This window comes from Podarcis erhardii (genome assembly GCF_964252035.2).
Source record: "Podarcis erhardii genome assembly, chromosome: 16".
In the NCBI taxonomy this organism is placed as follows: domain Eukaryota; kingdom Metazoa; phylum Chordata; class Lepidosauria; order Squamata; family Lacertidae; genus Podarcis; species Podarcis erhardii.
Window position 1 is genome coordinate 26,964,647 of NC_138514.1, and position 15,786 is coordinate 26,980,432.

A 15,786-nucleotide genomic window follows, 5' to 3' on the forward strand; every position below is an offset into this window, starting at 1 on the left:
TTTGACAGCAAGTCCCATGGATTTCCAGGGGTCTTTTTATTTTATTTTATGGAAGTGGGCTGAAAACGGAAGCAGCAGAATCCTTTGCTTAGAAGAAATGCTTTTCCATGGGAATAGCTGCTGAGTGTGGTTTAGATTTGAACAGAAGGACGCCAACTGATTGGTTATGTATCTGCCTCGCAAACGGAAGATCCCATGTTCAATTCCTAATGGCATCTCCAGGTTGGGCTGGTAAAGATTCCTGCCTGAAACCCTGAGAGCTGCTGCCCATCAATGTAGACCAGAGGTGGGGAACCTGAGGCCAGCCAGATATTACTGGACTCCAACTCCCATCATCGCTAACCAGCATGGCCAATGGCCTTGGAGGGTAAGGCTATCAATTAGCTCCTAGACACAATAATGGCTATGTTTTGGCTCCATTGTGGGAGGCATCAAATGCTTCTGTTACTGAAAACCACAGGAAGAGGAGAGTGCTCTTGCAAAAGTCCTGCTTGGTGATTTCCCACAATCATTTGGCTGGCTACTGTAAGAACAAGGGTAAGATTGGCCCTGGTGAATGATGACATCCGCAGACACATTTGCCATAGCCACCCACGTACATTTAGATGTATTTATGCCAGGTTCAAAATGTGACACACTGGGTTTGATTTGTACTGAGGCAAAACATCTAATTCTGGGCAGACTAGCGTTGCTGTCTCTTCTACGCTTATCCTGATAAGCTCCAACAGGATACCTGAAAAAAGAGGAGGGAGGGGAGAGCTTGATTGATTGATTAATCAGTATCATACAACAACAACAAAATATGGTGCAACCAATCTGGATTGCTTCAAAGGAAGATTGGACAAATTTGTGGAGGGGGAGGCTATCCATGGCTACTAGAGAGAGCTAGTGTGGTGTAGTGGTTAAGAGCAGTAGACTCGTAATCTGGTGAACCAGGTTCGCTTCCCCGCTCCTCCACATGCAGCTGCTGGGTGACCTTGGGCCAGTCACACTTCTCTGAAGTCTCTCAGCCCCACTCACCTCACAGAGTGTTTGTTGTGGGGGAGGAAGGGAAAGGAGATTGTGAGCCGCTTTGAGACTCCTTCGGGTAGTGATAAAGTGGGATATCAAATCCAAACTCCTCCTCTTCTTCTTCTACAAGCCCTGATGGCTACAGATCGCCTCCACACAGGAGGCAGAAATGCTTCTGGATTCCAGTTGCTGGTAGCTGTGGGAAGGGAGAAGCCTCTTGTGCTGAGGTCCTGCTTATGGGGTTAGCACTTTAGAGCATCTGTGAGAACAGGATGCTGGACTAGATGGGCCATTGGCTTGATCCAGTAGGGCTCTGCTTATATTCTTGGAAAAGGGGAAAAGATACTTCAGAGGTACGCTAGAAGCCACCTTGAGTGTGAGGACTCGCTCCCTGGGAGAGTCACAGTAAAGACAACTTCTGTCAGAGCGTGCAGGGCTGCTTCAGCTGGCCCGGGATGAGCTTGGTTCAAGAGCGCGTCAGGCTGTAAAACGCTGCACACAATGGTGCCACCATATAATTAAAATAATCAAGATTACGATGAGTAATGTTACATATTATTAGCATAGAATTTTATATAATTACTTATATAAAAGCAACCCCATGACCTTAATAAATTTTCCTGCTGATTGAAGCTCTGGAAATGTGAGGAAATGTCAGCAGCCCTCTCCCTGGGGGCTTCGCCTGTTTTGCGGTGAGGCTGATCTCCATTAGAGACAAAGAAATGGGTTTTACGTTTTCCTGAAAGTAAACTCCACCTCCAATGAGTCAGTGATGATATTATTATTATTAAGCCTTCAGCAGGGACTTTTGGACCAGTCAGGCTGGTCAGTTTGGCACCCTTGCTGCTTTTTAAAAAATGCATATTTTCCTGCTGCTTCTGTTCCAAAAAGGAGGAGTCATGAACGCTTTAACCTAAAACAAAACTTGCAGCCTGGTTCCCCTTGCAAAAGGCCCGACTAATTGGGCTTCTGAGAATCCACTCGCCTCCCCACCTGCGCATGCGCCGTCCCTTTAAAGTCTGCCTCCCTTCGGCTCCGAGCAGGATGGGATGTACCATTACGCGCGCATATAGAGGGGGAGAGGAAGATTGAGAGGCGCGTTGGGAGCGCCCGCCTTGCCATGAACGGGGACGCTGGAGGGGATGCCGTTTGCTGCTCCCCCACGTCTCTCAGTGGTAGATTCCTCCCTCCTCTAGCTCCGCCCCCTTCTCCCCTCCCTTTCTCTTTCTCTCGCCCTGCGCGAAGGGAAGGCCCTGCTCGGTTCTGCTGCTGCCGCCGGCTTGCACTTCCCAGCGCCGCTTTCTAGAGGGGGCTCTTCGGTGAGTGGCGGGGGAAGGGGCCCGGACGCCTGGGTTCTTGGCGGGGGGGGGGGGGGAGGAAGAAGAGCAGGACACTTGGGTCGCTCTTGCTTTAAAGAGGCTGAGAGCTGAGGCCGGACGCCTGGGTCCCTTTTAGGTGGGGGGAAAGCGGAGAGTAGAATCTGCTGGACGTCTGGGTCCCTTTTGCTTTTGAAAGAAGGAGGGAGAGTAGAGGTCGGTTTCCTGGGTCCCTTTAAAAAAGGGGAGAGGGGGAGTACAGAGTCAAAGCCGGACGCCTGGGTCTCTATAAAAAAGGTGGGGAGAGGAGAAGCCGGACGCCTGGGTCCCTTTCATTTGTAAAAGAGGAAGAGAGTTAGCACCCGGACTCCTGGGTCCATTTTGCTTTGAAAAGGAAGATGTGAGCGGTGGCCGGACGCCTGGGTCCCTTTAAGTAAGAAGTAGAGGAAAGTTCAGATTCCTGCAGGTCGAGTAGGGAAAAGCGTCCTGTGCTTGTTCCGTAAGGACGTGGGGGGGGGGGAGAGGGGCTGAAGGCAGCGAACAGCTAAATAAATCGGGGACCCCCTTTTCAAGGGGGCGTTTCAACGGTGTCTTACAGAACCAGGAGTCATAGGGGTTCTCTGGTAGTTAAATGCGAATGGTGCTGGACTCCTGGGTTCACTTGGGTTGCAGAGGAATGAAGTGAACTCAGACCTCTGAATTTTCTTTTAAGGTCTTAAAATATATATTATGTCTTTGCTAAGTCTGCGACTTCTGAGTTCCTTAGGTGCTGCTGCAGGGCTTCCGCCTTCTTTGAGGAACAAGGAGTATGTTTCGAAGAGCCAGAGTTCCCCAGCATAACAGATAAAAATCAAAGCCTTTGAAAAACAGCAATCATACACACAGATTTTTACTGTTGTGGGGATGAAATGTGGATAGGTGGGAGAACCGTGTATGTGTCCTTTGAGAACAGAAATCGTGCAGCGGCAGCAGGAGGCCCCATCAGCTTTCAAAGTGGTACCTAAGGTTAAGAACGGTTTCAGGTTAAGAATGGACCTCCGGAATGAATTAAGTTCTTAACCAGAGGTACCACTGTAAATAGACGTGTCTCAGGGTTGGGGACCACCTGTACAGCTCTGAATGTTGCTGTACTGCAACTTCCATCATCCCTGTCCATGGTAGCTGGGGCTGCTGGGAGCCAGAGTCCAAAAAACTACAGGGTGTTCCCCATCCTTGATTTTGAGGGGGGGCTCCTTCCTTCTGGACCCTGGGACTTTCCAATCCTTGCAGGCACTTTGACCCTTTCTACATGTATACTTTACCAGAACTGTCTATCAGAGAGAGCTTGTGCTCTGGAAAGAAGTTACAGGGGGAAAGGCAGGGGATAGATAAATATGTAATAATAATGATGGGGATGATGATGACAGCTCAGTCGATAGAACGTGAGACTCTTAATCTCATCGTTGTGGGTTCAAGCCCCATGCTGGGCGAAATATTGCAGGGGGTTGGACTAGATGACCATTGGATCCCTTCCAACTCTACAATTCTTTGAATGGAAGCCAGATTCTGGAGCGTTGCTTGCTGTGGGGGTTATGCAATGTGGACACCAGGGACCTCCTGAATAAGCACAGTGTTTGTGAGCCAGGAGCACTTGATCAGTTTTCTGGACCGTGGATAATAAGAACGAGCTTCTTTGGGATTAGATGTGACAGCAAGGAATGTTTTGACTGTCATGGCCCTTTGGACTCCAGTCTTTTCTGGAGCCTGGGCAACAGCAGCTTTTCCCCAAGCAAACCCAGACACCTTTCACCTGGTTTTACTTGGGAGTCCTGGTCGATGGCTTTTTCTCCCCTTGCCTTTCAAAGCACGCTTTATAGGTGGACTGAGAACTATATGCTGTCCCCTGGTATCGGAGGCAGTATGCTGGGGATCTTGAGCGCTGTTATGTTCAGGTCCAAGGGATCTGGTTAGCCACTGTGAGAAAAGGTTGCTGGACTATAAACTACCCCCCCCCAATCCCTTTGGCCTGATTCAGCAACCAGGCACGTCTTAGGTCATGTGACTCTTCAATGCTAGGCGTGACTTCAGATGTTAGTAGCAGATTATAGTGACTCTGATTATAGGAGATTGTTTTATTAGGCCACTTTTGCACCGCCCGTCAGTCAAGGCCTCCAGCTGATTTGTGAAGTAGTAAAAACAAGAAACTATGAAATGCAACCAATATTTTCTTTAAAAAATCTCAAGATGTGAAAAACAGTGCTGGCTAAGGCAAAACTAGCCAAAGGGTGTGTATGTGGGTAGCTTAATGAAACCCACAAGTACCCATTTCCTTCCCCATGCCTGTTTAAAACCAGTAAAAGATTGGGGTGGTGGATAATTAAAGTCACAAGCCCTTTCCATAATTTTAGTTCTCTCTTCTCTATAGCACTGAAGGAGGATAGTCACCACAAAAAAGGGAATGAGCCCCCTGGATTAGTTTAACATAATCGCTTTGCTCAATCAGACCTATGGCCTATCTAGTGCATTATCTTTTACATGCAGGACCCAAGCACAAAAGCACCCTTGGACTTCCAATAGTTTCCAGCAACTAGTATATGTGATCTTGGATGTGTTGGGTCTGGTTTGTTAAAAGTGGTCGGATGAGACTCTCTCTTGACTTGACCAGAGTTCCTCTATGATCTGGATCCCCGTGACAGCCCCCATCGTGGGAGGAATGAGTTTTCAAAGGGCATCAAAAGCCTTGGCCTCCTTGCCTCCCCGCCACCCCCAATGTGAGGTACAGTGGTACCTCGGGATGTGAATGGGATCCGTTCCGGAGCCCTGTTCGCATCCTGAACAGAACGTAAGATGCGACAGCGCATGCCTGGGTCGCATTTTGCCGCTTCCGCGCGTGACGTCATTTTGACCGTCTGCGCATGCGCGAGCAGCGAAACCTGAAAGTAACACGCTCTGTTACTTCTGGGTTGCTGCGGAACGCAACCCGAAAATACTTATCCTGAAGCGTATTTATCCCGAGGTATGATTGTAGTCGGTTCTAGGTTAGTGTTGACCTGCCAGCCCTGGTCTGAAATGGAGGCAGAATGCCTTTCCACAGTCAATATCCAACAAACATGAGATGGTGGGTGCTCCAAACGTCGCAATAGGGTGCTTCAAGCATAGCAGCAGACAGAACACTTCTGTCTGATAATGAAGAAATTAATTGTCCCCAAAGGTACATCAAATGGCCATGGATCAGCGATCACTTAAAAGCAGACTTCCTCAGACTCAGCCCTCCAGATGTTTTGAGACTACAATTCCCATCACCCCTGAGCACTGGTCCTGCTAGCTAGGGATCATGGGAGTCGTAGGCCAAAAACACCTGGAGGGCCGAGGTTGAGGAAGCCTGCTTAAAAGTGTAGTAAGCTGATGAACACCCAACATCTGCCTCCATTTCAGTGATCTTTGACCGTGGCTTACCACTCCAACCATTCCTGTGAATTTTATGAATTTTGAAACAGTGTAGTGTTATAAAAACATTGCCAGTAGATTATTGGCCAACGTGTTGCTTGTTGTTCAGAATGTTCTGTTTTCCAGCCTTGGTTGAGCGGACCTGCTTTGGGTCCAAACTTCCTGAGCACGTTTGTTTGTTAAAGCTGCATGTTCCTCCCTGTGATTCTTGGAAATTGTTTCTCTCTCGTTACATAAGGCCCTCCACTTTGCTTGTTCCTTTCCAACACTTGAGGAAGGAACAACCTCAGGTTTTTGCTTAGGGTCTGGCTCCTTGCCAGGCCGTTGGATTTAAAGGGACGGCGCCACCTGTTGGCTCAAGGGCACCATTGCTTCCATTAGGACAAGGTCTCCCAAGAAGCCTAAGCTGTTTGGGCAGTCCTGGTCTGGCACTGGCCTTTGGGATAACCTTTGCCATGACTTGGCAGGGTGGTGTCTTCTCTCTGTGTAAGCCAAGCTTGGCATGTGCCCCAGAACGCACTGAACCTGGCCCTGGAATGGGGTTCGTTCCTGGTCTCTGGTTGGCCAGGTGCTTTGAGAATCTCCCTCCCACACTCCAACCAATTTGTATCATGAAACTTTTGCATTGCATAATAATTCTCTTTCCCTGCCATGAAGTTCTTCCAATGGAGAAGGTTTAGGGCAGGCATAAGCAAACTCGGTCCTCTAGATGTTTTGGGACTACAACTCCCATCAATTCCCTGACCACTGGGTCCTGTTAGCTAGGGATGATGGGAGTTGTAGTCCCAAAACATCTGGAGGGCCAAGTTCGCCTATGCCTGGTTTAGGGCCACAGTCACTCCATGCATTCACAGTGCTTTGATGCCACTTTAAGCAGTTATGGCTCCCCTCCCCCCAAATTTTCGGAGCTGTAGTTTAAGGGCGCTGGGAGCATTTGGATGAAAATACCCACCACCTGGTTTAAAGAGTGGCCCCATTTTAGCCATGCACAAACCATGTGTTAGACACTCAGATATATAAGCTGGGCAACAGTCACCAAAACAGAATGCCTAGTTGCCATTTTTGGGCCAGATGCCTCAAAAGCTGTATTTTTCAATACGATTTTTTGTTTCCTGAATTTCATTCTGATTGTGCAGATAAAATTTAACAGGTAGAATTCTACAGGATGTGTTGCTGGTGTGTGAAAAACAGTAAAGATCTGAGGATCCCCAGGCATGTTCCACCAAATGGTGAAGATGTCAGGGGCCATCCTGGCAGTATGTGGGGATAGTCAAATTATTTGGATATCTAAGAAATTCAGTACAGTGGTGCCCCGCAAGACGAATGCCTCGCAAGACGGAAAACTTGCTAGACGAAAGAGTTTTCCGTTTTGGAGGTGCTTCGCAAAACGAATTTCCTATGGGCTTGCTTTGCAAGACGAAAATGTCTTGCAAGTTCCTGTGGGTTTTTTCCCCCTTCCCCCCCTTTTTTCTAAGCCGCTAAGCCGCTTATCTGCTTATCCGATAAGCCGCTAATAGCGCTAATCCGCTAAGCCGTCAATGGGCCTGCTTTGCAAGACGAAAAAACCGCTAGACGTCTTGCAAGGCACCACTGTAATCAGCCCTTAGATATATTGGAGACCAAGTTCCTCAAGCATTTGATAAATAATCAACTGTACAGCATAACTTTTACTTGCTGGGTGCTGAAGGCAAATTGTGGACAAAAATATCAGGAGACCGCGGGCTTAATAGACTATAGGGTTGTAACAGCATTCAAAATGCCCTAGGCACATTTTGTGATTGGTGTGGGTCCAGTTGCAACCACATGGAGATCTCTAGGTGGCAGGTTGGTGACTGACATCTCTCCATCTGGCTGGCCTCTCCAGCTTTCTTAACCAGGTAAACAGAAGTGTACATGGTTCAAACAGAAGAGTACATGGTTCATTGTCCCCCTTGGCTAATCCTACAACGACCCTTTGAGGTAGGTTAGGAGGCTGTGACTGACTCCAAGGTCACCCAGTGAGCTTCCTGACTGAGTGGGGATTCGAACCCTGATCTCCCAGGTCCTAGTCTGGCAGTCGAACCACTTCACCCCACTGGCTTGCTAGAGTATGCTATGGGGCAGCTCTATAAATTAAGAAGGTAAATAAATATGAGGAAAACAAAATGCCACTTAGAGAAGGATCCGAAACATTTTCCTTGAAGCTTGCATTTGTTTTATTCTGGATTGTTTTATTTGATGTTTTGATGTGATGTAAACCACTTAGAGATTTCTTCTTTAAAATATAAAGCAATATAGAAATGATATTACATTCGTAACTCGGAAGTCAAATGCTTTGCGAGACGAACGTTTTGGCTCCCGAACGCCGCAAATCTTGAAGTGATGGTTCCGGTTTGCGAACCTTCTTTGGAACCCGAACATCCGTTGCGGCTTCCATGGCTTCCTGCAGCCAATTGGAAGCTGCGCCTTGGTTCCTGAACGTTTTGGAAGTCGAACAGACTTCTGAGGTACGACTATATAGTTATTATAATTATAAGTATACAGTCGTACCTCAGAAGTCTGTTCAACTTCCAAAATGTTCATTATTATAATTAATATAATTATAATAATTATAATAATTAATATATTATTATTTATTAATCCCCACAGGGGGAAAGATGGAACCTAGACATTCTGTTGTGGTGACCGTATCCTAGGTTTAAGGTGCTATTTGGCAATTGGCTATGTTTCTATGTTTCTATCACTGAACCTCAAAAGGGTAATCAAATCCACCCCTCTGCAATGCAGGAATCACAGCTGAAGAGTCCCTTGGGAAAGGCTACTGTAAGGAAAACGTGCAGTGTTGGGGACAAGTCTTTCTCTGAGCTGCTTTTGCAAGCCATTTTGGAGAGGGTTGTGTTGAGTGGCTGAGCTGTAACTGATCTCCCTGAGACTCTGTTTGAATAAAGAGACTCTCATCCCCACCCTGGTATTGAGATTGTGTTGCTAACTGGCATTATGAATGGATAAATGCCTCCTTTGGTATTATATAACTGCCCTGTTGCTTATGGCTGGATGTTGTTCTTAAAGCTGTACTGGAGCCGTTCTGGGGACATGTGAGGTGTTATTTACCCAGGTTTGGTGGGGTATCTTTGTCTGCCTGAGGTTCGATGGGTGGAATATACAGACCATGCCCACCTCACTGGCACTGGGCACCACCACCGTGACAATCCCTGGGTTTTGCCTTGGCCATGTTCCCATAATTCCATGCAGTCTTCCCATAATTCCACTCAAATTGCTTCTGAAAGTGGAAATTGCCTTGTAGGGACAGCCTGGGAAGCTACAACTTTATTTCTTTTTACACTTTTATAGGGCTGCCATCCATATATGGGATTTGTCTGTTGAAAACAGCGTCCAGGAAAACCCGGACATATGGCAACCCATGTCAAAAGTGTTGAATTTTGGGGGTCAAATTTCTTTAAAAATAGCTTTAAAAATACATTTTTGGGGGAGACTTTGCAAAAAACGCAGCAGCTTTGCATGCGCCATACGTAGCGACGCTGCACATGCGCTGTACATAGTTGTTTACCGGCGCTCTAGTGCCATATGGACGGTGCTGGGATCCTCTGCTCACTCCTGCAGCCGCGAACGGAGGATCGTCTACTATAGCGGCAATGGAGGAATCCCACCGCCGTCTGTACGGCGCTCGAGCGGCACCAGTGGCAAACCGCTATGTACGGTGCATGTGCGGCGGTGTTACATACAGTGCATGTGTGTGATGCCACACATGAACTGTACATAGTGGTTTGCCACCAGCGCCGGGATCCTCCACATGCAGTTGCTGTGGTATGATGGCTGTTTGTGCCGCGGCGGCATGGCGAGCCCCCGCGGGGTGCCTTCTCATCACCCCCCCAGACATGACATCCGGGGTGCCCCCCACCCCCCGTTGCGACACCACAGTGTGGGGGCTAACACTGTTATTGTATTAACAGCTAAGCATATGGTTGTGTCCTCATCTGTTAACTTGGATAACCAGTTGGATAGCTCAGTTGGTTAGAGAGTGGTGCTGATGACGCCAAGGTTTGTAGGTTCGATCCCCGTATGGGACAGCTGCATATTCCTGCATTAGAAGGGGTTGGACTTGATGATCCTCAGGGTCCCTTCCAACAGTATCATTCTGTGAGATAACATTCTTGGTTTAAGGGGTCCAGTTGGCTGGTGACAAATTGCCAGTGCAAGACCCTTTGTCAGACTCTTAAAATGTGTGGAGCTAGACATCATGGTATGGCTTGTCCAAAAGCAGGCTCCTCTATTTAACCTATTGTCAACTGATAGAATTGAACAGTGGCTCTTAACCTTTTTGGGACCGCAGATCCCTTTGAGAATCTGATGAAAGCTATTTGCCAGCAAAAATCATACAAACACAAAATGTTGCATGCAAATTATTTTATTGCACTCGGGGGGTGGGAATCTGGTTCACAGACCCCCTGAAGCCCATCCATTGACCTCCTGGGATCCATGGACCCCTGTTTAGGAATCCCTGATCTAGACCCCTGATTAGTGGACTGTTTCATTCTATACAAACACTGCCTTTGACAGAGTTGGACCATTGGTGAGGCGTTCACAAAGTAAAGGAAGGATTGAACTCTGATTAATAAGAATACACACAGAGACTTGAACCAGCAAGACTCTGGGAAGGGTGCGTATAATAATCTCTCTCTGTGCGTGCCTCCACCCCTCGGCCCAGGTCGTTTTATTCACAAAAGAACTTTTACAGAGTGTTCTTAAGAAGCAGTCAGATTTCTTCTGAGCATTTCAACAAACCCCATGTGGGAACAAAGTTAAACTACCAAAACTAATTAAGCATGGGGTAAATAAAACAGAACTACAAAGGAGAGCATTTGGCAACCCCTGAGGTCATAAACAAGCAATATACATGATAAGATGGATGGCCAGGAGGACAGGATCATTATCACCTTCAGGTGAGATCTGTTGCCTAGCCCTGAGATTAACATCCTGGGATTAACATATCAGAAAGGCTACTTCAAAGAAACCGCCCACTGTCTTTGATGACCCAGGAGCCTGCCTGTCTTAAGTGTGTACGTGACTTGTGAAGAAAGAGAAATGGAACAGGGATGCAGAGGTGTGGATTGATCAAAAATCATATCAAAATAGTTTAAACCCAGTCAACGCAATGCTTTCATTGCTGACACAGATGGCTTACTCTATATTTGTTATAATTCCTCATAGCAGTCCCACCTGATCACTGCAATTGGTCCATCTAACTGAGCACCATCTACATTGACTGGCAGCAGCCCTTCAGGCTTTCGGGCAGGGGTTTCTTGCAGCCCCATGCTGGGGGATGGAACCTGGAATCTTTTACAAAAGCAGGTGCTCTCCCTCTAAATCAGGCATGGGGACCACGAGGTCCTCTGAACTGTTGCTGGACTCCCAACTCCCATCAGCCCCAGCCAGCACGGCCAAAAGCCTGAGATGATGGGAGTTGTAGTCCACCAACATCTGGAAGGCCATGGATTAAAGCACACTTTAATGATTCTTTGTGTGTATTTGCATACAATTTAGAGCAGGAGGTAGGGGATTGTGCTGGTTAGCTGTGTCTTCTGGTCCAGAGGAATGGGTTGCCCACATCTTCTCTAGAAAAGGAATTCAGAAAGCAGGAGCGTTGGTTTCAAAATCGTTTTTCTTGAATTTTGACTTTAAAAATCTTCTTGGCAAAAGAGCTGGGGAGGATCTCCAAAAACTAATTCAGTATTGTTCCAAGAGAGGCTGTCAGGCAGATGTTTTCCTATCTCAGGCTGAGTGTTTAAATGTCAGATCGACCCCATCTGAGGTCGCTGCAACTACCCCAAATATGAAATTCTGCGAATTGCGCCAAATTATGTACACTCAGGAGGTCCTTTCAGTCCCATTTTGCTTTCTATAGCCTCTTGTCTGAATAAAACCCAAATTACCTTTAGTGGGCAGATTAAGAGGAGCAGCTCTCAAAAAGCAAATTTGCTCAGATAATATTTCTGTGCTCGTGTGTGTACGTGTGTATTACGTGTCCCACGCCTGCTGCAAGAGACCAAAAGAGCCCTGTGTTTAATGGCTCTTATGTAAGACATGTGGGGCAGAGAATGTAACTGGACCCTAACTCTACAGCTAATCTTTGCACAAAACATTATAGCTGGGCGGCTTCCATGCATGCTCTCAGACAAGGTGTGCTCTTCAAAATGGATCAACACCTGAGAGGTTTGGGTTTTGCGGTGGCCAACCCTGCAATGTGAGCAGAGACAACATCGTGGCTTTCAGTGTTTTGGTGGCATGTATTTTTTAAAGCCTTGCCTTGCCCTTTTCAGATGGTGCTTCCCTCTTTCAGATGCACCTGACTGGTATTACTTTTAATCAGCCAGATGTGGTGGTAGAGCATCTGCTGTGTATGCAGGAGGTCACAGGTTGAATCCCCGATGGCGTCTTTTGGTAGGGCTGAGAATGTCCCTGGCCTGAAACCATGGAGAGCTGTTGCTGCCAGCCTGTGTAGACAATGCTAAGCTAGATGGACCTTCGCCCTATGGTGCCAGGGCAGGCTGCAGCAATTAAAACATGATATTAAACTGTTTAAAGCAACTTCCAGTCGCAGAAATAGGGTGGACCCAAGAAACGTACACCTGACCTCAGGTGTCAAAAGCCAGGGTAAAAAGGCACGTCCTCAGCATTTGCAAGTTCACAGCTTAGGGGGCTACCACAGAGAAGGCCATCTCCCAACCCCACTGAGCCTCTGAGGATAGAGGAACAGTCAAGAGGACCCCCTCTGCTGACTGTTGTTGTTGTTTAGTCATTTAGTCATGTCCGACTCTTCATGACCCCGTGGACCAGAGCATGCCAGGCACTTCTGTCACCCACTGCCTCCCGCAGTTTGGTCAAACTCATGCTGGTAGCTTCGAGAACACTGTCCAACCATCTCGTCCTCTGTCGTCCCCTTCTCCTTGTGCCCTCCATCTTTCCCAACATCGGGGTCTTTTCCAGGGAGTCTTCTCATAAGGTGGCCAAAGTATTGGAGCCTCAGCTTCAGGATCTGTCCTTCCAGTGAGCACTCAAGGCTGATTTCCTTAAGAATGGAGAGGTTTGATCTTCTTGGAGTCCATGGGACTCTCAAGAGTCTCCTCCAGCACCATAATTCAAAAGCATCAATTCTTTGGCGATCAGCCTTCTTTATGGTCCAGCTCTCACTTCCATACATCACTACTGGGAAAACCAGAGCTTTAACTATACGTACCTTTGTTGGCAAGGTGATGTCTCTGCTTTTTAAGATGCTGTCTAGGTTTGTCATCGCTTTTCTCCCAAGAAGCAGGCGTCTTTTGATTTCGTGACTGCTGTCACCCCCTTTGGGTGTTGCTATCTGCTGATAGCAATACCCAAAAGGGAGGGGGGCGGTCTGTAGGGAAATAAGCTGTCTTTCAAGCATTTGGAGCCTGAGGCCTTAAAACGCTAATATGAGCACCTTGAATTGTGCCTGAAAATGGACTCTCAACCCATGCAGCTCTTTGAGAACAGGGGTTGTCTGAGATCTAAACAAGACCCCAGCCAGTATGGCTGCTGCATTTCAGACCAGTTGAATTTTCTGCATCATCAAGGGTAGCTGGATAAGCAAATGGGCCCCTGCCCCAAGGACCATGCAGCTCTAAATTTGGAGCAGGTGGGGAGGAAAAGATGGGGGCTCAGATTTAGCTGGAGTTTTAAGTAATGAGCATAGGAAGCAACTTATATGAACTCAAGCCACTGATCTATCCAGCTTGTATTGTCTGCCCCAGGGATGGGGAATATGTGGTTCTTCAGGTGTTGGGCTGTCTCTGTCAGGAGGCTTACAGTCTGAAAAGACTAACAACAACAACAACAACAACAACAACAACAACAACAACAACAACAACAACACCACATATAAAAACATAGTAAAACGTCAAACATTACGCACTTCCTGGTACTAGCCTGTTACTGGCCTGACATTCTTAATTTTTAAAATAATAATAATTCCCTCTGCAGTAATGTCAAAGAGATAAACTACTACCTGACAGTTAGAAGACATCTGAAGGTGGGCCCCATTTAGGGAAGTTTTTAATATGTGACATTTTAATGTATTTTTAATCTTTGTTGGAAGCCGCCCAGCCAGATGGACAGGGTACAAATTAATAATAATAATAATAATAATAATAATAATAATAATAATAATAATAATTAATAATAATGCTGATCAGTTTGGGAAGAGTCAAAGGCTTCTGTTGTGTCCTGGGGTTACAGCACATGTCCCACTGGGTGGAGCTCGCATCCAGATCTGGGTGGGAGGCGAGAGTTACAGGTGAAATCCTAGGCGTTCGCGTGCCAGCCTCCTCCTTCTCCCACTGCATCTTGCGTAAGTTAGTTCCCTGCCCTATCAACAGTTGCAGTTGTCCCATTCCACACGTACACAACTCTATGCAGTGGTCTACCTGGTGGGTAAGTGGTTTATCTTTTTTTCTATATAGGTGAGATGTAGGAATTGCCACACTGCTCAGGGGTAGAGCACCCACCTCCCATACAGAAGGGACCAGGTTCAATCCCGGATGCCTCCGATTAAAAGTATCTGGTGGGGGGGACAGGACATGGTATTTTCCAAAATGCTTCCTTCAGATGTGGATGGCAAAGGCAGCCATAGCAGAGGTTACTGTCACAAGAGAGAACATCCCTCTTCTCAGAGGTCCTGTGGCCCAGTAGTAGAATGTTCTACATGCAGAAGGTCCCTAGTATCAATTGCATTTCCAGGCAGGTCTGTGGCAATAAATCAATAGGTGGTTATATACAGTCATATCTCAGGTTATAGCCGCTTCAGGTTGTGTTTTTTCGGGTTGCGGACCGCCAAAACCCGGAAGTACTGGAACGGGTTACTTCCGGGTTTTGGTGGTTGTGCATGCGCAGAAGTGCTAAATCGCAACCCGCGCGTTCGCAGACACGGCTTGCGAATGCTGTGGGTTGCGAACGTGCATCCCGCACGGATGAAGAGTTTGGATTTGATATCCCGCTTTATCACTACCCTAAGGAGTCTCAAAGCGGCTCACATTCTCCTTTCCCTTCCTCCCCCACAACAAACACTCTGTGAGGTGAGTGAGGCTGAGAGACTTCAAAGAAGTGTGACTGGCCCAAGGTCACCCAGCAGCTGCAGGTGGAGGAGCAGAGACGCAAACCCGGTTCCCCAGATTATGAGTCCACCGCTCTTAACCACTACACCACACTGGCTTTCACACTGGATCACGTTCGCAACCCGAGCGTCCGCTGTACCAAACAGATTGGGACTTGGGGGTCACCATGCCAGAAAGGTTGGGTACCATTAGGCCAAAAGTCATGCACTTAATTTAATTCCTTTTGGTTGGGTGATAAAAACTTTGTAGAGACAGTTAATGCGCTTTTTGACACAGTAAGTTTGATCTGAGTCTACCAGTCCCAGTGTTGTCTACACAGACTGGCAGCTGCTCTCCAGGGGGGACATTCCTAGTCCTACCTGGAAGATGCAATTGGGGATTGAAACTGGGAGCTTCTGCCCATCACCTAAAAGCAAGCTAAGGTTCTAGTCCTCATGCCTCTGGACAAATGACTGAATTAAAACAGGAACATGATGCTGCTGCTTTAAACTGAGTTACGCCACTGGGTCCATTTGGCTCAGTAGTGTCTGCCTTGGCTGGCAGTGGCTCTTCAGTGGATATTTGCAACCCTCCGTAGACATGCCAGCGATTGAACCTTTTACATACAGAGCAGACCACTGAGCCTACAGCCCTTTCAGATTGGCATCTGTGACAGGCAGCTAAACAATAATAACATCACAGAGTTGGGAGGGGCACCAGGGGTCATCTAGTCTGACCCCCCCGCTGCATGGCTCACACCCAAAGAGTTCCTGACAGGTGGCCACCCAACCTCTGTTTAAATGCCTCCAAGTTCTTCCTAATGTTTATGATGCAGAACTGGTTGTCCGTAGTGCTAGGTACTGTTCAGGGGAGGCTTTTGCCCTGGAGTCCTTTGTCCCTCTTCTGCGCTCACCTGGCTCCTGAGG

At 47.4% G+C, this 15,786-nt stretch overlaps 1 protein-coding gene across 3 annotated transcripts in view; it reads left to right on the plus strand.

Annotated features, from left to right (window-relative positions):
- POR (cytochrome p450 oxidoreductase) overlaps positions 1 to 15,786 on the plus strand; it is an 89,082-nt gene that overhangs the window by 37,668 nt on the left and 35,628 nt on the right. Inside the window, exon 2 of one of the 3 annotated variants that reach the window (XM_081843517.1) lies at positions 2,286 to 2,330. The exons of 1 other annotated variant lie outside the window; for it this stretch is intronic. Coding sequence is in view for 1 of the 2 variants with exons in the window: in XM_081843515.1 (XP_081699641.1) it covers positions 348 to 367 (20 nt within the window). In the remaining variant the exon portion in view is untranslated. Of the gene's footprint in view, positions 1 to 332; positions 368 to 2,285; positions 2,331 to 15,786 lie in introns of those variants that run through there. One more of the 3 variants, XM_081843515.1, reaches the window with a different exon arrangement.